Below are 25681 nucleotides of genomic sequence, written 5' to 3' on the forward strand. Positions count from 1 at the left end.
AAGAAACAAGTTATGACAGCCACTGTGTAAATGAATACATTTTAACAACAAAGAGAAATGTTATAATTTAGAAATTTATTTAAAAACTGCATTATGTGTAATTTACACATTTTCATACATTGAGTATTGATTATTATTATATTTAAGTTTGGGCTCTGATGTTAATTGTAACCTTATAGTAATGTTAACGGGCTCCCTATAGTTTAGAGTAGATTCTGAGGTAGATTTATATCCCTACATTTTTTTTTTATTCTAATTGAATTTATTTAAGAAAGAGCAATTTGTTCAGTAAACCACTGTTTAATAAAAAAAAAAAAAAAAAAAAAAAAAAAAAAAAAATTCAATTTTATATTTAGTTTCCCCCCTGCTGTACCGAAACCGAACCGAACCGTGACATCAAAACCGAGGTTTGTACCGAACCGTCATGTTCGTGTACCTTTACACCCCTAGTGTATATTACAGTATGTGTTTTTAAAAGTAATTCAGCAACTATATGTTCTTCATTAAAACTTATTTGACATTGAAAAAATATTTACATTTTCTCTTTTACAATAAAAATTATTTAGAGGCTATTGTCACAATGCAATAAAACGTAATTCTCTGAAACACAGGCTTTGTGTTCCTTACGCAAAATGCAGCGTCTTTATTATTGTTTTGACTTTGTGATGAAATATGACCTAAACATGTTGTGAGAGATTGACAATTGAAATCTAAACTGTTTTTCCAAGTCAATAATAAGGTTAAATGAGAGCAAATGAAGTCTCCTAATTCTCAGATGCATCTCATTTTAGAGCTCAATACTCTAACTACGCGTCTCATTTGTGTCTATTTTAATTTCTCCTAAAGAATTAAAGACAAAGCTTGAATGACACCTCCAGCCAGATGAGTAATACAAGAGCATCGGTGAGCAATGGCGTGTTCATACTGTACGTATCTGACCTCTGTTGATGACCGAGGTCCTGCAGCAGTGTCTCAGTGTGTTTCAGTCTGTCTGACGGCTCGGCGTGACTCAGCTTCTGTATCTCGCTGTGAATAAAGTACCACAGCTCTTTCACTCCATTCTCCACCTTCCTCCGCAGTTCCTCCTGTTCTCGACCCGGACCAACTGAGAAAGAGAAGAGCGATTCAAAAGTGCTCTAATTAAGCAATAATGTCTGAAAGACTGTAAAGGCAATCACTAAATGGCCTTAGTACAGAATGTATGTAATTGAACACTGCAGTTGACTCACCAGCTATTACTCTTGACACATATATATGCTTTATATAAAATAAGATGGCAGGTAGATTTGTAATAGTCAGTCAGTTTTTAAAGAAAATGTGAAAGGTTGCAATTGCGGTCAATCTTCCCTAAAGATTTCTGATCTTTCTGATTCTCTTTTCACTTCTCTCTCACATTACATTTCTCTGTCTCCATCGTTTGCTCTTGTGTAATAAGTTCAGTTCAGTGCTTTTCAAGAACCCAGGGGTTTTAATCTCTCCGGGACAGGTGACCCTGGATGAAGGCTCTGTTCCAAATCCCAGTGAGCTGCCCTGCTGTATACCGCCTACATAGACAGCATCCTAATTGAAATGGAAACTCATAAGTGACTCATTTAGATGCTCTACATACAGTTGGACTCACAGGACTCACATTTAGTTTTCAAAAAGTTTGAAGCTGTCGTGTTACCAAGCTAATAATGTGATACAATAATGAGCAGAAAAATACTCAGATATTGGGTTGGATTACTTTAAATTACATAAACTTTAAATATTAAATTATTCATGGCTTTATTAAGCTTCAGTGTGAAATGAAATATCAGTTTATTTGTAGTTTTATAATTCAGACATATAACGACAAATTTATTTATTTAGACAAATGATACACAAATGAAATAAGAAAATATATTATATATACATAATTTATGTCATCTATCTAAACACACGCATAACATATATATGATATATTTCAATGATAATTTCACTATTACTTTGTTTTAGTATTAAATAAAATATCATTATATTTGTAGATTAATAGTTTTGAAATATTACAAATAAATCTCTAAATCTAAGAAAGATATACCGTAGTATATTTATTCCTTCTTATATGTAGAAATTTGTCTAAATTATAAAACTACAAAGGGTTTTGTTATAGTTAACTAAAAACTGAAAACATGAGAATTTTCTTTTTAACATTAACTAAAAAAACATATATACATATATACATACATACATACATATATACATACATACATACACACACACACACACACACACACACACACACACACACACACACAGCTTTTTGCCAAGGCAACATTTATCATTTTCACTTCTTTTAACTTGATGTACGAAAAAAATAAATAAAATAAAAATGAAATAAAAATGAATAAAAACTGTATGTTGTGTGTTGTTAAAACTGTAACAACACACAACAAAAATCACTGACACTGTAATTTAAAAATGAAATGTAGGTGAGGAGCTCACTAGGGTTTGGGCAGAGCTGCTTTCTCCTCTAATCCTGCTCTCATTACAGCAGAGGTGACCTGAGTGAGACACACAGCATCTATCTGTCTTTTTATAGGGGTCAGAACACGATGTGGAGCAGCACGGGAGAGACAGGCTCTTTAAGGATGATTCTTACACATCTGTGACCTGCGCTCTTCTGGCACGGGGTGAAGATGATGATGATGTTGGCAGTTATTTTTGGCAGATCCTGCAGCAAGGAGATTTCCCCGACCCTGACCCGTTCCCTACCCATGATTATGCATGCAAAGACTTGAATACATACACAAACATGGACAGGAACGTGTGCAAACATTCAAACTCTACCTACACAATGACTCATGCTGTTGTGCTTCTGTTACACCTACATGGACGTCAATCTGCAAGTCTAAACCAGAATATAAACAAATAATTTTTTAATGATAAAAAGCTTTTTGCATCCCAGTTTCATATGCAACTGTAAGTAAGACATAGGGTGATTTCCCAGAAAAGTATGGCATATGTATTTGCCAACGCTGAAGTCTTAATTTTAAGCGCTGGGTGGAACTGCAGGAGTCTGGAGAGCAGTTAAGGCATTTTGTGATTTATATTTGAATGAAAGCAATACAGCCTAATTTGAGGAAACAAACCGCTATTGATGATGCATAGTTTGCTTTTTCTGTCACAATATATTCTTAAGATAAATAGAAAATGTTCACTGGCTGACAAAAGGAAATTAAATTCTTGTTAGAAATGTGGGCAGAAAAAACATGACTCAAGAAGCTGTTTCTTTTACACTTTGCAAAGAAATTACTTTTAAATCTTTTTAATTGTTGTAGTTTTTTTTTCACAGTAAAATATCTACAAATCTTTGAAACCAGATAGCAATACTGCATAAAATAAGATTTTTAAAAAAAATTATTATTATTATCATGAATGCATTTTGTCTAATTGCACATACGAATGATTTCTGAAGGATCATGTGACACTGGAGTAATGATGCTGAAAATTTAGCTTTGATCACAGAAATAAATTACATTTTACAATATATTCAAATAGAAAACAGCCGTTTTAAATTGTAATAATATTTCACAATATTATTGTTTTTACTGTATTTTTAAGCAAACAAATGAGCATAAGATACTAAAAACGTTGAAACAATTCAAACATTTTGCCAACCCGAAACTTTTGAACTGCAGTACAAATCTTTGAAATTAGACAAATTTAAGTTCCTTAGATTTAATTTTGTAGATTGTACTGTAAATGTAAGTGTATTTATATCTTACTGAACTGGCAGATTATGTAAAAACACAATTCAACAAAATATGTTCATATTAAAGATGCATTCTCTAAAAACATCTCTGAAAATCTTTCATTTAGAGTTTATCTGGCCAATGGAAGATTCTGAGTGTTTGGGTGAGGTGTACGGGAAAAGTCTGGTTAGGGTTCAGAAATGGGGACTCAGTCCTTATGATTTCCTCTCTTACCGTCTCCAGATAATCTCTGAAAACTGTGGATCTTCTGTTTGGCTCGGCTTAGCTGTTCCTCAAGAGACCGCAGTCTTCCTGATGATATTGGCCCATCTGATTGTCCTTCTGGAATTCTGCGAAACACAAGGTTTGTTAGCAAACTCTTTCCCCAGCTTAAAGCATTTGCAAACTCGTGGCATCCATGAAGAAAGCAATCAGACCACTGGTGCTGCGGAAACAAACGCAAAACTACAGGCTCAATATGTTAATTCACTGGAGCCTGATTACCAATTGGCCATGAATAAAATAATCATAAATATCTGCTGTGATGTTCAATAGCGTTTAGTGCACTGCATAAATTAGCTGCTTACATTCGTCTAAAGCATAATTGCTAATTACAGTTTGACTGTTCGTTTCTATTCAGATGATTTAGATGAAATCACCCCTCAACTAATGAGCCTTTGGGAAACTCTGCATGACACCAACAACCGCTCATTTAACAGCACATATTATCATATTGGCCTTATTTTATTACTGAATGTTTACTGAAAATTTCCATTTGTTTCTATACGGCGGTAAACGGGTCAATATCCGTCCAAGTGCCAAAACCACTGAGTAGATCGTTTATATTACATATTAATATGGTAATCGTGCATTAATATTAATACCACTGCAGCATGCATTTGCAAGAGGGTCTATATGCAAAAGAACAAAGATTAGCGTGGAGAAATCAATAGAGCATGTTAGCACAATTTGCAAGTGTGGAGGAGGGAATACTAATTGATTCAAAAGATGCAAAAAAGGCTGTAATTTTATAATAACAAAAACAACCACGAGTGCTGAGGAAACAAGGAAACAAAAAGGCTTTTTTTCATATTTCTTTAAGAACTTAACACTTTTATTTAGCAAGGATACATTAAATTGATCAAATGGGACAGTAAAGACAGTTTAAAATGTTTTTTTTTTCTATTCATCAAAGAATCCTGAAATAAGAAATGCATCACAATTTTCACAAAAACATTTGTTTCCAACATTGATAATAATCAGAAATGTTTCTTGAGCAGCAAATCAGCATATTAGAATGATTTCTGAAGATCATGTGACACTGAAGACTGGAGTAATGATGCTGAAAATACAGCTGCACATCACAGAAATAAATTGCATTTTAAAATGTATTACAATAGAATATATTATTTATATAGTATTTATTTATTTTGGTGAGTGATAGTGTGAAATACACAATATTTTGAGAGTATATTCTCAGTTATTGAGGCTTTTGAGAAACTCCTTTTGTTCTAAAAAAAAAAAAAAAAAGTTGTGGCATAAAATACAATCTGTGAAGAAAGCTATAATGAATAATTAGATTAAGGTTTCTCAAAGCTGCAGCAATATTATACCAAACAACCTTCCAATTAGATTCAGATTACAAAAGTTCCAGGTCTTTAATGCAATAAACTTCCAATTAAGATTTAATGCAAACAGTTTAATATTTTATCATATATATCAAATGGCACAGACTTCATGAAGATGAATCGAGAGCCATTTTGCTTTAAGCATGTAACTGCAAGTAAAAAAAAAATGAATACCCCGGAAGAGTAAATTGGCCTTTCAAGTCCTGAAATGAACGAACAGACCCACATTCCATAACATCTGAATTTGGTCTCTCTAACTGCAGTTCTTCCATTGAACACAAAAGAACATAACTTGAAGAATATGGGTAACCAAACAGTTGATGGTCCCCATTGACTTCCAAAGTGTATTTTTTTCCATACTATAGAAGTAAAAATCAACTGTTCAGTTATCCATATTCTTCAAAACATCTTTTGAAGAATGTATGAATTTCTTCCTTCTGTTGAACACGAAGATATTTTGAAGAATGTGGATAACTGAACAGTTGATGGTCCCCATTGACTTTGGTAGTATTTTTTTAGTAAATGGCTACCGTCAACTTTTTGCTTACCAGCATTCTTCAAAATATCTTCTTTTGTGTTCAACAGGAAAAAACATCGATCTCACACAAGTTTGGAAATTGAGGGTGAGTAAATCATGACACATTTTTTTTTTCATTTTTGGGTGTACTATCCCTTTAAATATCTAGGAAACCAGCAGAGAGGAAATTACTGCACAGCAAGAGCTGAAAAAGAAAAATAAATCGTGAAGCTTGTGGCCTTCAGGTTTTCACAGTGAAGCTCGTTTCCCTTCGGCCCCTGAACGTTTGATTAGAGATTACACAAGGACCCCATCAGCTCCCACTTGGTACAGACTACTAGATACTCAAAACACACTTCAAAGAGCACAGATGGTTCAGCGTTCAAGGCTGAAAATATATTTCTGCAATATATGCAAATGGTAACTATATATATATATATATAAACATACACACACACAAATGAAAAGTGCCTGAGGACTATTGAATTTAAGTATAAATGAAACATGTTATTAGAGCACAGACAAGCTCTGTTCAATTCTATCTAACGAGTGCGAGACACGAGCAACAGAAGAGCAGAACTTCAGAACTGCTGATGGAGAGCAAAACAGAGTCTGATACAGAAGCGTACAGCAGCCAAATGACATTACAGCCAGTGAATTACTGTCAGTCACTGCCGCATGCAGCGCTCCGAGTGGAAATTACGAGAGTCGCAAGATTAGTCAGGAGGAGATGATGGAGACAGAAGCCTGAAGATCACACAGATACGGCGATGAAAACGAGGCATGGAAGATCTGAATACTGCGAAATGATTAGTGAATATGAACTAACCTCTAATCCTACGGTAAGTGTGCTGTTACTTTTTTAAGCAATCAGACTGAAGGTTTTTCACCTGCTGGATGATGAAATAGGTGGAAAAATCCCACAAACTTGCATTGAACGAAGAACCCGGAGAGACATAGTAGACCAGTATGAAACCACTCCGAATACCATAGTAAATGCATACCAATGTGTTAAAATCATGCAAAACACCCTAGAAAAGACATATCATCAAGTTACAAACATCCAGAACACCCTAGCAACAGTATAGCAATGTTACAAACATCCAGAACACCCTAGCAACAGTATAGCAACGTTACAAACATCCAGAACACCCTAGCAACTATATAGCAACGTTACAACCATCCAGAACACCCTAGCAACAGTATAGCAACATTACAAACATCCAGAACACCCTAGCAACAGTATAGAAATGTTATGATCATTTAGAACACCCTATCAACAGTATAGCAATGTTACAAACATCCAGAACACCCTAGCAACTATATAGCAACGTTACAACCATCCAGAACACCCTAGCAACAGTATAGCAACGTTACAAACATCCAGAACACCCTAGCAACAGTATAGCAACGTTACAAACATCCAGAACACCCTAGCAACTATATAGCAACGTTACAACCATCCAGAACACCCTAGCAACAGTATAGCAACATTACAAACATCCAGAACACCCTAGCAACAGTATAGAAATGTTATGATCATTTAGAACACCCTATCAACAGTATAGCAATGTTACAAACATCCAGAACACCCTAGCAACAGTATAGCAATGTTACAAACATCCAGAACACCCTAGCAACTGTATAGAAATGTTACAAACATCCAGAACACCCTAGCAACAGTATAGCAATGTTACAAACATCCAGAACACCCTAGCAACAGTATAGCAATGTTACAAACATCCAGAACACCCTAGCAACAGTATAGCAATGTTACAAACATCCATAACACCCTAGCAACTGTACAGAAATGTTACGACCATCCAGAACACCCTAGCAACAGTATAGCAATGTTACAAACATTCAGAACAGTTTAGCAACTGCATAGACATGTTACAATCATCCGGAAAACCCTAACAACTACATAGAAATGCTACAACCATCCAGAACACCCTAGAAAGAAACAGCATAGAAATTATATAATCAGAACACAATAACAACTGTATGGCAATGTTAAAACCATCCAGAACAGCCTAGCAAATATATAGCAATGTTACAACCATCCAGAGCATCCTAGCAACTGCATAGCAACATGTTACAACCATCCAGAACACCATAGCAACTGCATAGCAACACGTGATAACCATCCAGGACAGTGAGGACACCAAATCAACTGCATACAACAGCAACATTACAACAAACCAAAACACACAAGCAACTGCATAGCAACATGTTACAACCATCCAGAACACCCTAGTAACTAAACAGCAAAATGTTACAACCATCAAGAACACCCTAGCAACTGCATAGCAACGTCACAACCATCCAGAACATCCAATAGCATAGAAACATTTGACACTCATCCAGAACACCCTAGCAACTGCATAGCAATGAACTACAACCATCCAAAACATCCTAGCAACAGCATAGCAACGAGTTACAACCATTCAGAACATCCTAGCAACTGTATAGCAGTGTTACAATCATCCAGAACACCCTAGCAACTGCACAGCAACATGTTAAGACCAGCCAAAACACAATAACAGTTTGCATAAAAATCTGTTAAAAAACAGAATACTCTAGCAGGACTGGCCCTCGTGTTTTGGGGGCCCTAAGCAGATTTTCAAAAGGGGACCCCATACAGTTTCACCTTACCACTCGCATCCCATCCCAAAGTATACATCCTACACTGACACCTAATTGTAAAGTTTTACCAATTTGTTTTACCCAATTTGTTTACTCTTTCAAGATATAGATAGGACAATATATTTGGGTAGTTGACAAATTTGAGGTATTTATTAAAAATTGTATGCTTTTCTTTTTAATTTATAAAAGTTGTAATTTATTGAACATCCTTGAGACAGTCACACCATAGGACAATTTTGAGATAAAAAAATAAAATAAATAAAAATAATCTAATTACAAAGCTTTTTATTGTTTAATCAAAGTTTTTATAACAATGGGTCCACGTAAGACAAATACATTTTAAATGATGACAATATTCATTTTTTATTTATCTTGTGTAACAGTGAAAATGCCATGTCATGTCAACAACCCATTTAAGCAAACCTTTGAAACATAAAAGTTTAACATTTTAAATAAAAGAGTTTAACGATTGCTTAAGAGAAATGTATCAAAATTCAGTGAGATTGATGCTTAAAGCAAAACACCTGGTAATGAAAAATACATTAGAGGACATAATAATAATAATAATAATAATAATAATAATAATAATAATAATAATAGAAGAATAATTAATTTTCTGAGCTGGCATGACAGGCCAGATTATAACGCAAAAATAATCAAACATAAGTGTAAACACATGTTGAAGCAGATTTAAGCAACATCAAAGTAAAGGCAAAAAATCTGAGACGAGACAAGAGATAGGGTTCACAAGAATGAGACTAGACAATATTTTTTAACTATTTTAAGAAATCTTCAATGATGAAAAACATGCCTGGAAAAATAGCCTGCAGGTGCATTGGAAATCTTGCAATAAATGGCATCTCAGTTCTGCTTTCTGACTATGAATTATTCTATGCAATAACAGACAATACTCAAGCATTGTAAAATATTTTGCCACAGACTCAACTGACTGACTTCATGAGTCTCTTCAGACCTATACTTGCAGGCTATGAGTTTTTAGCCTAGATATTGTATGCAGCCTAATTTGCATGCATCAGGGAGCCGCAGCCGCTCTCAAACTGCTGGTATTGAAATTGCGCTTGAATGCGCGCACACAGCATTTTTAGTTTTGCTTTCGATTTCGCGATCGGGACCGGAGGTTCTGAGCACGCATTGCATTCTACAAGATTTGTCAGACACTTACTGTGTGTGTCCACGAACGGTTTAAATTAATTCCTATGGAAGTACAACTTCAGAGAACGCTCCAGCTCAGCTCTGCTATTGCCATCTCCACCATCATCTCGCCTTACTCCTGTGATTGCTGTCTGAACTCCTGACACAGGGCCCCCTATGCAGCCGCTTATATCGCTTATTAGGTAGGGCCGGCACTGCACTCTAGACATGTTAAAACATCTTATCAACCACAAAGCAACATGGTAAAGCCACCTATAACATCCTAGCAACCACACAGTAGTGTATTAAAAGCACCAGAACACCGTAGCAACCGTATGACAATGCCCTGCGATCTTCCCAACTGTGGTTTCAACACAAAACACAATAAGCTGCAATGTGGGTGAACTTTTCTGCTGATAGTCAAAGTCTGGCTGCACATGCTAAGTGCAGTGGGACGATATTCTTAATCATTCAAGCTATTTCATTTTCTGCGTTTACTGTGTGAGTTCTTTGCAAACGCCACTATGAGGAATGTCTGTAGCTGAATATTTTCCAGAGCTCTGTGGCAATTTTAAATTTCAGATATAATGCTATTGACAGAAAGCACACATATCTTCAGCCAGCCTGAGGGTGTGGAGCGCTGAATCTCTATGAAACAAATCAACGTTATGATGTGTGGAGAAAGCTTCCTAATAATGCACCACACACACACACACACACACACACACACACACACACACACACACACACACACACACACACACACACACACACACACACACACGTCAGAGACCATTCCATTTCACATCAGCAAAGGCTGCAAACATTTTATTGCCTTGAGGATCAATTCCCATGTTAATGTATCTATCCAGTAGGTTTTTATCATCACTTTATGATGGTAGTATGTGCATGTATAAATAACATAAAACACTAAAGTGCCTCCTGGCATTTGAACAGTGCTTTATTGAAGATATTCATTTAAGAAATGTTTTGTTATTTTTAGGAGAAATGGAAGTTCTCAACAACTGTTTCAACATGGGTGCAGTATTCCTTAGACTTTTATATTTTTATATTATTATGGAATAATGTATTATTATTATATTTTTGGTATTATTATCATTATTTAAAATAAATATACAATAAAAATATATTTAAAAAAACATAAACAGACACATAACAGAAAAGATAAAATTATAATAATAAAATAGCTAGGGCATAGGTTTGATTTTGACATCCAACTACCCCAACAATTTTGCATTTATGCCCTAGCAACTGCACAGAAATGTTACAACCACCCAGAACACCATAGCAACTGTATAGCAAAATTCCAAAACTACATGGCCCTGTGTGAAAAAGTGTTTGCCCCCTAAACCTAATAACTGGTTGGGCCACCCTTAGCAGCAACAACTGCAATCAAGCATTTGCGATAACTTGCAATGAGTCTGTTACAGCACTGTGGAGGAATTTTGGTCCACTCAGCTATGCAGAATTGTTGTAATTCAGCAACACTGGAGGGTTTTCGAGCATGAACCATCTTTTTAAGGTCATACCACAGCATCTCAATAGGATTCAGCTCAGGACTTGACTAGGCCACTCCAAAGTCTTCATTTTGTTTTTCTTCAGCCATTCAGAGGTGGACTTGCTTGTGTTTTGGATGATTGTCCTGCTGCAGAACCCAAGTTCGCTTCAGCTTGAGGTCACTAACAGATGGCCGGACATTCTCCTTCAGGATTTTTTGGTAAACAGCAGAATTCATGGTTCTATTCATCACAGCAAGTCTTCCAGGTCCTGAAGCAGCAAACAGCCCCAGACCATCTCACTACCACAACCATATTTTACTGTTGGTATGATGTCCTTTTTCTAAAATGCGGTGTTACTTTTACACCAGATGTAATGGGACACACACCTTCCAAAAAGTTCAACTTTTGTCTCGTCAGTCAGTCACAGAGTATTTTCCCAAAAGTCTTTGGGACATCAAGATGTTTTCTGGCAAAACTGAGACCAGCCTTTATGTTCTTTTTGCTCAGCAGTGGTTTTCATCTTGGAACTCTGCCATGCAGACCATTTTTGCCCAGTCTCTTTCTTATGGTGGAGTCATGAACACTGACCTTAACTGAGGCAAGTGAGGCCTGCAGTTCTTTGGATGTTGTTGTGGGGTCTTTTGTGACCTCTTGGATGAGTCTTCGCTGTGCTCTTGGGGTAATTTTGGTCAGCCGGCCACTCCTGGGAAGGTTCTCCACTGTTCCATGCTTTTGTCATTTGTGAATAATGGCTCTCACTGTGGTTCGCTGGAGTCCCGAAGCTTTAGAAATGGCTTAATAACCTTTTCCAGACTGAAAGATCTCAATTACTTTCATTCTCATTTGTTTCTGAATTTCTTTGGATCTCTGCATGATGTCTAGCTTTTGAGGATCTTTTGGTCTACTTCACTTTGTCAGACAGGTCCTATTTAAGAGATTTCTTGATTGTGAACAGGTGTGGCAGTAATCAGGTCTGGGTGTGGCTAGAGAAATTGAACTCAGGTGTGATAAACCACAGTTTTATCAGGGGGGGCAAACACTTTTTCACACAGGGCCATGTAGTTTTGGATTTTGTTTTCCCTTAATAATAAAAACCTTCATTTAAAAACTGCATGTTGTGTTCACTTGTGTTATCTTTTACTAATATTTAAATTTGTTTGATGATCTGAAACATTAAAGTGTGACAAACATGCAAAAAAAATAAGAAATCAGGAAGGAGGCCAACACTTTTTCACACCACTGTATATCACACAATATTTAATGCGCATCTTGTCAGTAAAGCCGGTTCTGTAATCAGCGTGGAGCAGCATTTACTACACAGAGCCATTGTTAACTGACAAGCTGCGCAAAACCACAACCATATTTTGCACGTAGGGCTGGGCGATAAATCGATTTTATCGATTAACTCGAATGTGTAGTTTACATCGGTTTGTTTGAATGAAAATCGGTTTTCTTTTTAACATCCACCGACGCTCCACTCAGGGCTCCCGTTGTTCCGATTGGGCTCAACCGTCCTCCGTGCGTTTCCCATAAAGACATGCTGCCGAGCAAAGTATGTTTCTCCGGAGCGGGGAGTAGAGCGGTGTGATTTCGACTGGAGCGAGGCGCGGGTTTTTTTAAAAGTCAGAGCGTCGTGGTTTTCACTCGCTCCAAGAGCACTCCTCCACTGCTCCATCACGAGTACAATTCATGCCAACGGCCCGTAATATAACTGCATATTTAGCAATAATTCACATGTTAAACATATTTAGCTATAGCTTGATACAGATGAATCTCTCAAATCAGAAGATTATAATGACGGCAATAACCGAGCGGGAAGTTATAGGCTAGTTCTCAAGGAGTTTGTCTTTTTCTTTTTTACTGAATATTTCTGGGTTAAAGCATGATTTAAACAGATACAGCACATTCACCTGCAATCGCTTTCGCAATAATGCATTCAAACAAATGTAATCTTACAATACTTCATCTTTATCTGATTTTGAAATCTGTAAGAAATGCATCGATCTGTAGATAAAATAACTGACGAAAAATGAACTGCTATTTTCATTACAAACAAAATTTGCACAGCAGAAAGCAGCAATTATACCTTTTAATGCTGACAATGTTATTAGTTTGGCATATGGTAGGAAAAAAAAAGTTTGCACGCAATAGCCTAAGCCACTTTGAAACTCTTCTGTTATTTTATTTACTTTTTATTTTAATATAGGCTATGTTTTTGACATAACATTTCAAACATACTGAAATACTTTAGCCACGGAGCGAAGGCGGAGCGGTGTTTCTGGTATCAGTGAGCGTGGAGTGATTATTAAATGCTCGGAACGCGGAGGGAAATAGTTGCCGCTCCACTCCACTCACATACTCCGCTACCGAGTGAGAGAGATGTTTTTGCCCTACAAAAAGAAACAAGACCGCGGCAGCACAAGCGCAGCAGATCCGCCAAAAAGCAACCTGCAGCAATGCTCATTGCACGGCTCACCAAGCTTTACTTTTGTGGCTCGCGGCAGTAAATAATACGATGATATGATCATGCAGTCAATACAGATATTTAATAAAAAAATTAAAAACAAGCAGGGCTGTAACATAACCCATTAAAAAACGTATACAATGTCTACACCGGGCATGAGTGGTGCGATCCGACAAAAGACAATAGAACCCAGTGATGTTGTCTAAACTGGACGCGGCGTGATGCGACACGATCCCCATCAGTAAACTGATGCTCATTCTATTTATGACAAAATGTTCTGACACTACGTTCAGATGATTTGCAACTGTAGTGTGAGGTCAAGTTTAGACAGACTTTTAGCGGGGCGCAGCACGACAACTCTCGCGTCCAGTGTAGACACAGTTAGACAGTGTCTGCTCTATTTACAAATAATTTATATAAGAAAAAAATGACTCACTGCGTAGTTGCCAATTTTAATTTTTAACAGTTCTTAACGCAGAGTGGATGATTAGATGCATGATGGGCTAGTATTAAATAAAAATTTTAAAAAATCATCTTCTCAGTTATAAATTTGACTGGTAAATAATAAATAATGAATTATATTAAAATGTGTTTTGAACAATTTCTTTGTCATTTGAATATTGTAGGGGGGCAAAAAAATTTATTTAAATCGTAAATCGGATTTTTGGTGAAAAAAAATCGGGGATTTTTTTTTTAGGCCATATCACCCAGCCCTATTTGCACGTTTTGCGCAGTTTGTCAGTGAACAACGGCTCTGTGTAGTAAATGCTGCTCTACGTGAAAGCATGCATGTATATAATTAATTATAATTTGTATATATAATATATACAATCAATTTGTCAAAAGTACAAACGCTGCAGGACTGTATGAGATCTAGTCTTAGTAAATCTTGCCTTAGTAAACCCCACTAATAAATACAGCTGTTTTATAATCAATATTCCTCCAGTTCCACGGGCCAAGGATGCTGCTAGATCTATCAGAGATCTGGGATTGATATCGTGGACCTCCAGGTTTAGAGCAGATCAATTGGGAGACTGAGACCAGATTGAGGCTGAAAGACACACAAGAGCCACACTGGACGATCTGTTTAGAATTAAAGCACAGAAGACATTGATCAGTTCAAGACTTATATCTGAAATAGATGACCCTCCTTCAGCCCGATAAAGACAAATGACCAGAGTAGCTCTGTTCTCTGCTTATGGGCCATAGATTGGTTCTCTGGAGCTTTTTTTGAGGAACTATGCTACAAAATATCAAATGCATGTTCAGTTTCAAGCACACTTCCCTTACAAAACAGCACTATGCTGTAATCAACACTTTTCACAATTAGTTAATTGTGGCAGCTGTAATCTGTAATTATTTTTTCAATTAATTTGGCAGTCCTACTTCACTGATGATCTTTTTAAGAACAGCACTTTGTCCAGGTCCTCTGCAAAAACGCTCTTTCTCGAACATATTGCACAATCCTCTGACATTTGTTGTACACCGTCAAAAAGTCACCCAGTGAAACTGTGAGAGCACTAAATTTTCCTCAGTCTTCTCTCCTCAGTATAAGATCTTTACAAATCTTAAACTTCTCCGCCTGAACTTCAGAAAACCTTTCTCATGTCCCTCTAGAAGATCATGCAAAAACATCCCGCTGCAGTCGAGCTTTGAGTCACGCGTCACAAATCTGCTCACCACTGCAAGAATTCTGTGTGCTTCAATAAAAATAGTTGTTGAGGGAAAAAGAAATATGAGTTCAGTTTGCATTGTGATTTATTTGAGCATTTAAGTTAGGTAACTGATTAAATATGAATAATATTAATTAATAAATTCAATATTTATAATTTAAAAAAATAATAAATATTAAATATAAATATTAAAAATAATAAATATTAAAACATGCACATTTTGAAATTAATATTATATTTATGCATTTACTTTTATCCAAATCAACTTACAAAAATATTAATATTTAATATTATATTAATTACATTATATATTAAATTATTATATAAAAACACTCTTGGACTATTTGGCTAAGTTTTGCTCAGAAGAACATATATAAACATGGGATTTTGTTTCTATTATAATTGATTAATAATATTAAAACAACAAAACAATAATAATGTTTACATATATACATATAATGCTCGTATAATATTTTTAAACATTTTATAGCATATTATTATTAATATTAACAACAAATAAATATAAAATAAAAATATAAAAACACCACTGTAAGAACTGTATGTGCTTCAATAAACAGTCAAAGTCATTATTGTGAAGAAAAGAAATATGATTTCAGTTTACATAGTGTCAGGACTATGGACTGGCCTGTGTGTTTGTTTCTGTCTCCCCATAATTGTGTTAATTTGATCCCAGGTGTGTCTCGTTCCTCCCCAATTATCCTGTCTTTAAAAGCCCTAGTCCTTTCAGTTCTTGTTTGTCGTGTCTACTTGTAGGATGTCTCCCTGGTTTCCTGTCTCTACTTTTGATTATTACAGATTTATTTGTGTTATCTCCAGTGTTTCCTCGTTCCCTCCTAGAGGGAGATTGTGACAGAAGACCCAACCTAAAATAGTAACTCCCTTGTTTTCCCCTCCATTTGTTTTCTCGTTTTTCCTCCCAGTGTTTTTCTTTCCGATTTGTCTCCTTCACCCGGAATACCTCCTCTTCCTGCTGGAGCAGGGGGAAAAACACCAGACTGTTCTGGGTACTGGCAAGCCTCACCAACTACCCAGACAACGAGCCAGTTTGAACATCACGTACAGAGTGCCATCGTCCTAGGATGGTCCCCCGAGTGAATTTCGCTGCATTTGTGGAGTGGATACTGGTGAGAAATTGATCTCTGTTCCCCGCCAGTTCCCAGGAGCTTATTGCCAGTGCCACACCTGACCCAGAGCCCAGCACACCTTCTCCCCGTGGTACGGAGCATAAGCCAGAGCCCACCGATGATGGAGAGCCATTTCCCGCCGCAATCCACGAGCCAGAGCAGAGCCAAGCGACTGAGCAGAGGATCGCCCCGGAAGTTGAGCCCAACCCATCAGACCAGGTGCGAGAGCCGGCTACAGAGCCCACCATGAGGGAGAAAGCCGTGGACAGTGTGAGTGCAGAGAGGAGCTCTGCCACCTGCATCATGGCTGAGGGTGACTCGAGTATGGTGTGGTGTTGGCGCCAAAACTGGGAGGGGGATCTAATAAACTGGGAGTCTGAACTGGAGATCGAACTGCCTCCTCTCCTTTCTCCGTCGTCTCCGCTGGTCCCGTCCAGCCCTCCTTCATCCTTGGTTCCCTCGTCCAGTCCTGAGGGGGCTTCCAGTCCTCCAGTGCCCGCTCCTTGAAAGTGCCCTCCAGTGCCCGCACCTCCATCGCCTGTGGACTCCTCTCCTTTCGCTGAGCCTCGTCGCTCTGTTGGGCTCCTTCCTCCCACCAGCTCCACCTTGGTCCTTAGTTGCTCTGGCTCCGCTGCGGATCTCCGGATCTCCGGTCACCAGAGCCCTCAGCTCCACCCTGGCCCCCCAGATCCTTGGCATCCTCCTGGCTCATTGGCTCTCTCTCCGCCTCGGGGTCCTCCCTCCCTCGGCTACACCGTGGGTCGACATCACGGTTGTGGCCTGGGTCCAGCTGGATTCCTCCTGCTCCAAGCTCCTCCTGGCTGCTCCCTCCTCCGTCGCCCTCCTGGTCTCTGTCTGCTGGCCTCCTCCCCGATATCCATCATCCTCTGGAACCTCCTCCGAAGTTCCCATCCATGCCTCCCTCTGTTGTTACTACGGTGTGAGGACGCACCTTTTGAGAGGGGGCGTTATGTCAGCACTATGTACTGGTCTGTGTGTTTGTTTTGCTCTGTGACCCAGTTTCCTTCTGTTAATTGTTAATTTGATCCCAGGTGTGTCTCGTTCCTCCCCAATTATCCTGTCTTTAAAAGCCCTAGTCCTTTCAGTTCTTGTTTGTCGGGTCTACTTATTGGATGTTTCCTGTCTCTACTTTGGATTATTAAAGATTTATTCGTGTTATCTCCAGCGTTTCCTCGTTTCCCTCCTGGAGGGAGATTGTGACACACAGAGATTGTATTTAGCATTTTAATTAAGTTAGGTCATTTAAATAAAAAATTAAAAAACATTGATTAAAATATTCAAGTTTGTTTTTATTAATATTACACTTTTATGCATGTCAAAAAACAAATTATAAAACAAAACTACTTATCAAATATAAAAGTTAAAATAAATATGGATTCTTTTTTAAATAAAAATATGAATGATATACTATATTAATTAAATAATATATTAAATTATTATAATATAAATAATTTTAAGCCCTGGTTGATAACTACTTTTGGACTGTTTGGCTCAGTTTTACTCAAAAGAACATTTATAAAAATGAGATTTTGTTTCTACAATAATTAATTCATAACATTAAAACAATAATGTTTTTACAATGTTCTTAAAATGATAATATTTTGTCACTTTTTATAGTATTATTAATAAATAAAACTAGAAACATTGCACTGCAAGAACTCTATGAGCTTTAATAAAAACAATAATTACTGATGGGGAAAGAAATATGATTTCAGTTTACATAGTGATATTTTTTAGAATTTTAATTTTGTTAGGTAGTTAGTTTGTCCTGAAGAGCATTTTTGAACATGGATTTTTGTTTCTTCAGAAGCTCATACGTTTCCATTTCTCTTGTTCTGTTGAGAGCACAAGAGCTGACTTGGTGTCCAGGGTGCTGAACTCACATCAGACAGAATCGGGTCAAACACTGCAAATGTGAGAAAGACTCTTTGGTGGCAGAACTCAAACTGTATCTCAAATATAATATTCACAAAAAATGTAACCTATACAATGCATCTACATGCCAAATGCTTTTGCTTGGACTGTCAAATGATTAAAAATTTAAATACTTGCACGCATCAATATTTACTGAGAAAAGCCCCCAAATGAAGACAATTCGACAACATTTCACAATTACGGCAGACAAACGCACTAAAAAAGATGCTTGGTCAAGTTAAAAGCATTTAAATCTACTTAAAAAAAAAAAAGTGTCTTGAGAACCTTCATTTTTTTCATGTCTGTCAAGCTTCTTTTTGAACAAAAGAACGTGTCATGCGACTCTTTTCTTAATCTGCACTCTAAATTATATGAAAAAAACACTTCAATATTCATTCTAAGCAACATAATGTATACCTGCAGCAGAAGCATCAAATCAGCATAAATCAACCTAAAAATGGTCTCATCCTCATCTCAGTTGGTCTTTCAGACACAGATGCCAACGGTAAAGGAATAATTCAGCCAAAAATGAAAATCCTTTTATTATTTTCTCATTCTCTTTTTGTTGCAAATCTGTATTCTGCTTTTTTTTTTATCTGTGGAACACAAAAATAGAATTTTGATGGTGAGAAAATGTCACAGGTGGTTTTGGGTGTTTTAGTGTTGCTTGTAACTACTGTTGGGTCCATGTACAGTATATGTCAAAGCCAAAAAAGCCAAAAAAGCCAAAAGAGCCGAGCCGAGCCGAGCCGAGCCGAGCCGAGCCGAGCCGAGCCAAGCCAAGCCAAGCCAAGCCAAGCCAAGCCAAGCCAAGCCAGTGTTTATGGTTTATCTGCTTTTTTTGGGGAAGCAATAAAACTGCACTTGGGATATCACGATGCTCGCCTTCAGTAGACTCTTATTAAAGTAAAATAAAGAAACTGTCATTTTTGCCCAAACTATTCCTTTAACAGATGTTGTAATCGATCATGGCACTCAAAAATTCAAATGATTTGCAAAAAAAAGGCCTAATATTAACTAATTTGTTGATGCTGAGTTCAAGAATATCAATCATTCATGTGAAAATGGGCTGAGAAATAATGTAGAAATCAGGCTCAGATTCAAACAGGAATCATGTGTTTGTGGCAGTTTTCCTGCTGATTAAGGGATAATACAAGACTTCCCTACTCTTGTCGAAAGCAAAAATGCTATGAAATGCATTATTTTTTGAAGAAATTGTAACATGCTTGAGCAAAACAGACACTATCTTAGGAATCAGCACCCCAATGTTAGTCTGAAACAAGCATTTCATTCAGCAAATATGATGCAAGGCAGTGTTATTTGAGGCTATTTACCGTAGTGACTGAGCCATGCGCCGCAGGTCTTCATTCTGCTGTTTCAGTCGCTCCAACTTGGTGAGGATCTTCGCCATCTCACGACTGGAGCGTGGCGCATGTTCGTTGTCTCTCACCAGATGTCCCCCGATATAAAAGAGCAACGTCCCCCAGGCCAGCAAGACCAGCGCTATCCAGCGCCAGGAGCCCGCACATGGACGCATGCTGCCGTCAAACTCCAGTCACAACCAATGGAAGGTGGGCATGCTGAGTCTGCCGATTAAAAGTCAAGCTTAAAAGCGGGGCGTCCAAATGTGGAAGGTCAAAAGAAGCAGTTGCGTCTGTGTAGGTACATCAACACACCGTGGATATTCATGCATCGTGACTCGTCAAGAAGGCTGATCTTCCATTGTGTTTCTTTAGTAGATGATTGTTGTATTTCTGGCATAGTAGGTTTCACTGGCGTCTCATTGGCTTTGGCGTCTCAGTCCAAAAGCTGGGTTCTCTAGATGCATTAGGGCTCTGGAGAAAGAAAGAGAGAAAGATGTTACATAAAAGTGGTTTTCAAGTTGTCGGTTGGGTTAGAGAAATACAATGCTGACTGCAAATAATAAAGTGTTAAAATATTGTGACCCTACAAGCAAAGCAGAACAGAAGCAGAACTCTCCTTAAATAATAAATGAAGTTGCCTAAACTGCAAACGCATGACCCTGAAACACTACAAGTGTGCACTGCAGCAGAACTAGAACGTTTCTGTTGAAAATAAAGAAAACTGACTAAACTACAAGTGAGAAGTGTGACAATTAAAATGATCCTGTTATAATCAGCAAATGTTGTCTACACTGCAGGTGTGTGATCCTGCAACACTGCGAGCGAGAAATGCAATAAAACTAAAATGTTCTGGTTACAATCATCAAAGCTGTGCCCACCGTAAGCATGCAACTTTACAACACTGCAAGAAAAACACATTTAGAATGTTCTTGTTATTATCAATGAAACTCACTGCAAGTGCATGTTATTGCAACACTGCAAGCAGTGTGATTGAACTTTTACAATCAATGAAGCTATTTACACTGCAAACGCATGGCACTGCAACACTGCAAGTATGACATTATTAAATAAACATTTCGGCTTCACTCTGAGGAGCCTGTGATTAGGTGTGGTTTGATTAGTTCATCTAAAATATATAAAATTAAAGTAAATATTAAACAAAGTTTGATTTAAGGCTCTTTGCTTATTTTTGTATGTTAGACAATGTTTCTGTGTTGGGACTAGGGTTGCAAAAAGGTGGAATATTTGCAGTAAATTTCGGAAACATTCCAGACATTTTGGAAACTTTCTAGGATTTTTTTTTTTTTTTTTAATATTCCAGGGATTTTTAAAAAGTTTCTGGAAATTTACCAGAAATGTTCCACCCTTTTGCAACCCTATACACAATTCAGTATGAAAACTGAGCCTTCAATCCAAACAACTGCTACAGAGAACACAGTGTGCCAATGAAAATTAACTGAAAACATCCAAATACAACTAAAACACACAAATAAAAATGCAGTTCCTCACACCCCTGACACATCCTCGCCTCGGCACCTGCAAGGATCGATCAAAGTGACAATCTCACAAAGGTGCAATCTCATGACAGATGTGAGGAGACTCTTAAAACCTCTGTTCGTTTAGGGGTACATCCTACTAAATCCCCCCTCATTCCCCCGGACATGTCCCGCAGATGTTGACACGTTTAGTGACCAACTGTCATGCCGTCAAACTGACGTGATGAGAGCACTGGAACGACCCTAGAAAACCCAGTGTCATCAGTTTCCCTCCTGGAATGAGTGAGACATCGTAACACGCTGACAGCGATTTGCTGCGATATTAGCATCAGCAACCGCAGGCGATGCAGTGCTGCTGAGGAGAGTTTAACTTTATGCAAATTAACAGCAAGAGATGTGGCGGCTACCAGTGGGAATAAGAGGAGCTTTAGCATAAACAAATCTGCTTGAGATGCAACATAACTAGAACACTCTCATTATAATGAATAAAGCTGTCTACTCTGCAACACTGCAAACCAACAATGCAACAAATCCAGAATGATCCCTTTATAATCAATGAGGCTAATAATAAAGATATTATGTTGTTGTTTTATCTTAGAAAGCAGTGTCTGCAAACGGTGCAGTGCAACAGAAATAGAACATTCCTGTTTTAAAGGAACAAAGCTGTTTATACTGCAAGTAAGAAATACAACTAAATTAAAATGTTCCTGTTATAATCAAGAAACTTGTCTACACTGCAAGTATGAAACAACGCAAAGAAACAATGGGAATGTTCCAGTTATAAACAATTAACCTCATTGCAAATGCATTTCATTGCAACACTGCAAGTGGTGTGACAGAAATAGAACACTGCTTTTACATCAGTGCAACTGTCTATAGTGCAAATGCATGTCCATGCAACAATCCAAGTATGCTAAATTGTTTGTTATTATCAACAAAGCTTTCTACACTGCAAGCATGCAACTCTGCAACACTGGAAGTGTAAACAACAAAACTTTTCCTGATTTAATTAATGCAACAAATGCAACAAAACTACAATGATCCTGTTTTATCCAATGAATTTTCTACACTGCAAGCATGCAACTAGAATGTTTCTGTTATAATTTACAACACTTACTGCAAGTGCATGTTAATGCAAGCAGAGCTAGAATACTCCTTTTATATAATCAAATAAGCCGTCTTCATTGCAAACACATGACACTGCCACAACGCAAGTGTGCAATGCAACAGCACTAGAATGTTCCTGTTATAATCCACAAAGACCAGTGCAAGCATGTTGTGTTCAGTTCCATGATATTTTAGCCACGCTGTGCACTGATCTAAAAGTCAAGTCACAGCTGCTTTTACTGCCATTTCTCTGATTAGAGACTGGGGGGATTCATTAAGAATGATAGAATTGTGTTTTCTTCACAAGCACACATAACAGCCAATAAACCAAACTGTGGAAGTCTGTTTCTGCTAGTATGGAATAATAATAAAAAGGTAATAGCAACTTTTCATCTCATAATTGTCTGAATTGTGGGATATACTACACACAGGACTGCAAGATATAAATTTGTGATTTAAAAACCATGAGTTTATCATGCAATTCTGACTTTTTTTCTCAGAATTCAGAGATTACATCTCGCAATTGTTTTATTTATTTATTTATTTATTTATTTATTTATTTATTTATTTATTATTTCTGGCATGGGATAAAAAATAAGACAGGTGATTGTTTTTTTCCCTCACAATTCTGACTTTCCTTCTCAGAACTGCGAGTTTATATCCTGAAATTGCATTTATTTTGTTTCTTGCTGTTTTTATTTATAAGGTTTTTAATTTTATGTATTTATATTATGATTCTTAATTTTTTATTTCTATTTTTTTTTTTTATTTCTGTTCTTTTTTTTTTCAGAACTGCAAGAAAAAAGCTTAACTTTTTAAAAATCAATGACCTTACTGTATTTACGTATTTATTTATTATTATTACTTTGTATTCTGTAGTGGAAACAAGCTTGCATACCAAACTGAGAAACTCTCACATTTAAAGGCATAAAAAAAATTAAAAAAAAAAAAAATTAAAACATTGTTAAATAATGTCTCGGGTAATAATGTTCAATACTCATCAGTCAATGTTATTCTAAAAAAGAAAATATTGTAATGTTTCAAACAAACAAACAAACAAACAAACAAAAGTCTTTAGCTTTGAAATGACTCCTTTGCTGACATAACAAAACTAACTTACAATATCATAGCCAATTTTCACAAACTAATCAAATCCTTGTGGTCAAAACCAACTCTTGATCTTGACTAAATATTCAGTTTAAATAAGTTAATTATTTTGCAAACCGCATTCTGCACTGTTTAAACTTAAAACTCACCAAACAGAGCTTCAAAAACATCTCTTTCTGTGAACATCATCCTCTACTCAGGATCAAGAGTTTCAGGGTTTTGACAGAAGGAAATGACACAGCAGTCTGCAGGGGCTCCAGATGTGCTGAGCTGTGCTTCAGAGTCAAACTGTCAAGTGATCATCTTCTAGATATTCAGTATCAGGGATGCAGGATTATGGAGTCTGATGGGTTTTTATGTTTCCTCAGTAAAAAGACACTAATGAGAACAGAAGAGCAACCACGGAAACACTTCTCCCTCCAGCTTTGCCAGTTCTGTCAACAGCAGAGCTTCTTGTTTACAGGGTCTAGAGAGGAGCACAGTATCTGTTAACATACACATCATTTAAGATTAAGATGCACTTATGAGAAAAATTATGTTTTATAACAATTAACAGGTAAGCCGAGCACAGCTACATTGTTCTGTGAGAGAAAATCATCAGCCAACTTACGGTGAGGAAATTAGTTACTTTCTATGGAAGAAAAATCTAAATAGTTACTTGTAACATTTTATTAAAGTGTTACTATTTTAAAAAGAAATATTCCCCACTCCTGTTCATGAGATGTTGAACATGAGAGCTGTTTACAGATGCTAAAGGTTTTATAAGCTTTATAAACAAATTGCTTTGCGTTCGGTCAGTGCATTTTTTTAAGTCTCTTCTGCTCACAAAAGCTGCATTTATTTAATCAACTCCAATCAACTTTTATTTATAAAGCACTTTCAAAACCATAAAAATTGACCAAAGTGGTATACAGAGATCATTAAAACTCTATAAAAAAAATACCAATAATAATAACAATAAAAAAATATACAGTACCAACACAGCATGACACTAACATAAATCGTCCAATGAAATCACTCACATTAATCTGACCCACTCAAACACCAAAAGCCTGATGAAATAAATAAGACTTCGAGTTCCTTTTAAAAATGTCCATAGTTTATGAATATTTTATGAATAGAGGCAAGACATTCCAGAGTGTAGGAGCCGCAACTGAAAAGGTGCTATCTCCACTACGCCAAAAACAAGAACGAGGAACAGTTAAGAGCAAGTTCTGAGAAAAGTGCAGATGGCGTTGAGATTGGTAAGGAGGCAGCATGCCCTTTAAACACTCAGGAGCTTGACTGTGCAATGCTTTGCACACAAACATTAATACCTTGTATTGGATTCTATAATTTACAGGTAACCAGTATAGTTTTATGATAAAATGTGGTATGGTGTGTTATCATGTTTTGTGTTATTTGTTAATGTTTTCTGTTATTAGTTTTGAACATACTGAAGATGTGTAACCAGAGATTCACTTAGGCCTAAATATAAAGCACTGTGATAATCCAATCTAGTGGAAATGAAAGCATGCATAGCAGTTTCCAGTTCCTTAGAAAGGTAGAAAGGATAGGGTTCGATTTAGATAAGTTTCTCAACTGAAAAAAAGTGTTTGGCGATCAAAGTGGATATCTCAGTCAAAAATTACTCCCAAGTCCTTCACAAAACCATGCATTTTGTTTGACAATAGACCATAACTCTCAACCAGTTCTTTCTCAGGGAATCTGTTCCCAAATATAACAATCTAAGTCTTATCCTCATTTAATTGTAGGAAGTGATTTGTCATCCATTCCTTTATCTCAGTCAAACACATAGAAATATTGCCAAATGATGTACAGTAAAAACAGTAATATTGTGAAATATTATTACAATAAAAATATTTTCTATTGTAATTTATTCCTGTGATGCGCAGCTGAATTTTTAGAATAATTATTAATTTTTTGAGTGTTTAATGAAGTTTTAGGTGTCATTCTAATATGCTGATTTGCTGCTCAAAAAACATATAATCCAACAGTTGTGCTGATTCATATTTTAGTGGAAAAAGTGATATATTTTATTTTTCAGGATTCTTTGATGAATAGAAAGTTTAAAAGAACAGCAAGCATTTGAAATATAAATTTTAGAATTTTTTTTGTAACATCATAAATGTCTTTACAGTCACTTTTCTTCAATTTAGTGCATCCTTGCTGAATAAAAGTAGGAATTTTCCTTTAATTATAAAAGCCCTTATA

At 36.7% G+C, this 25681-nt stretch overlaps 1 protein-coding gene across 2 annotated transcripts in view; it reads right to left on the reverse strand.

Annotated features, from left to right (window-relative positions):
• LOC109113832 (alpha-(1,6)-fucosyltransferase-like) overlaps positions 1 to 25681 on the reverse strand; it is a 90529-nt gene that overhangs the window by 17303 nt on the left and 47545 nt on the right. Inside the window, exons 2-5 of one of the 2 annotated variants that reach the window (XM_042778184.1) lie at positions 20070 to 20228; positions 19728 to 19979; positions 3948 to 4063; positions 940 to 1105 (exon numbers count right to left, since the gene is read on the reverse strand). In XM_042778184.1, coding sequence (XP_042634118.1) covers positions 940 to 1105; positions 3948 to 4063; positions 19728 to 19930 — 485 coding nt within the window. In that variant the 5' untranslated portion in view covers positions 19931 to 19979; positions 20070 to 20228. Of the gene's footprint in view, positions 1 to 939; positions 1106 to 3947; positions 4064 to 19727; positions 20229 to 23616; positions 23934 to 25681 lie in introns of both variants that reach the window. The other variant, XM_042778183.1, reaches the window with a different exon arrangement.

This window comes from Cyprinus carpio, chromosome A20, assembly GCF_018340385.1.
Source record: "Cyprinus carpio isolate SPL01 chromosome A20, ASM1834038v1, whole genome shotgun sequence".
Taxonomy (NCBI): domain Eukaryota; kingdom Metazoa; phylum Chordata; class Actinopteri; order Cypriniformes; family Cyprinidae; genus Cyprinus; species Cyprinus carpio.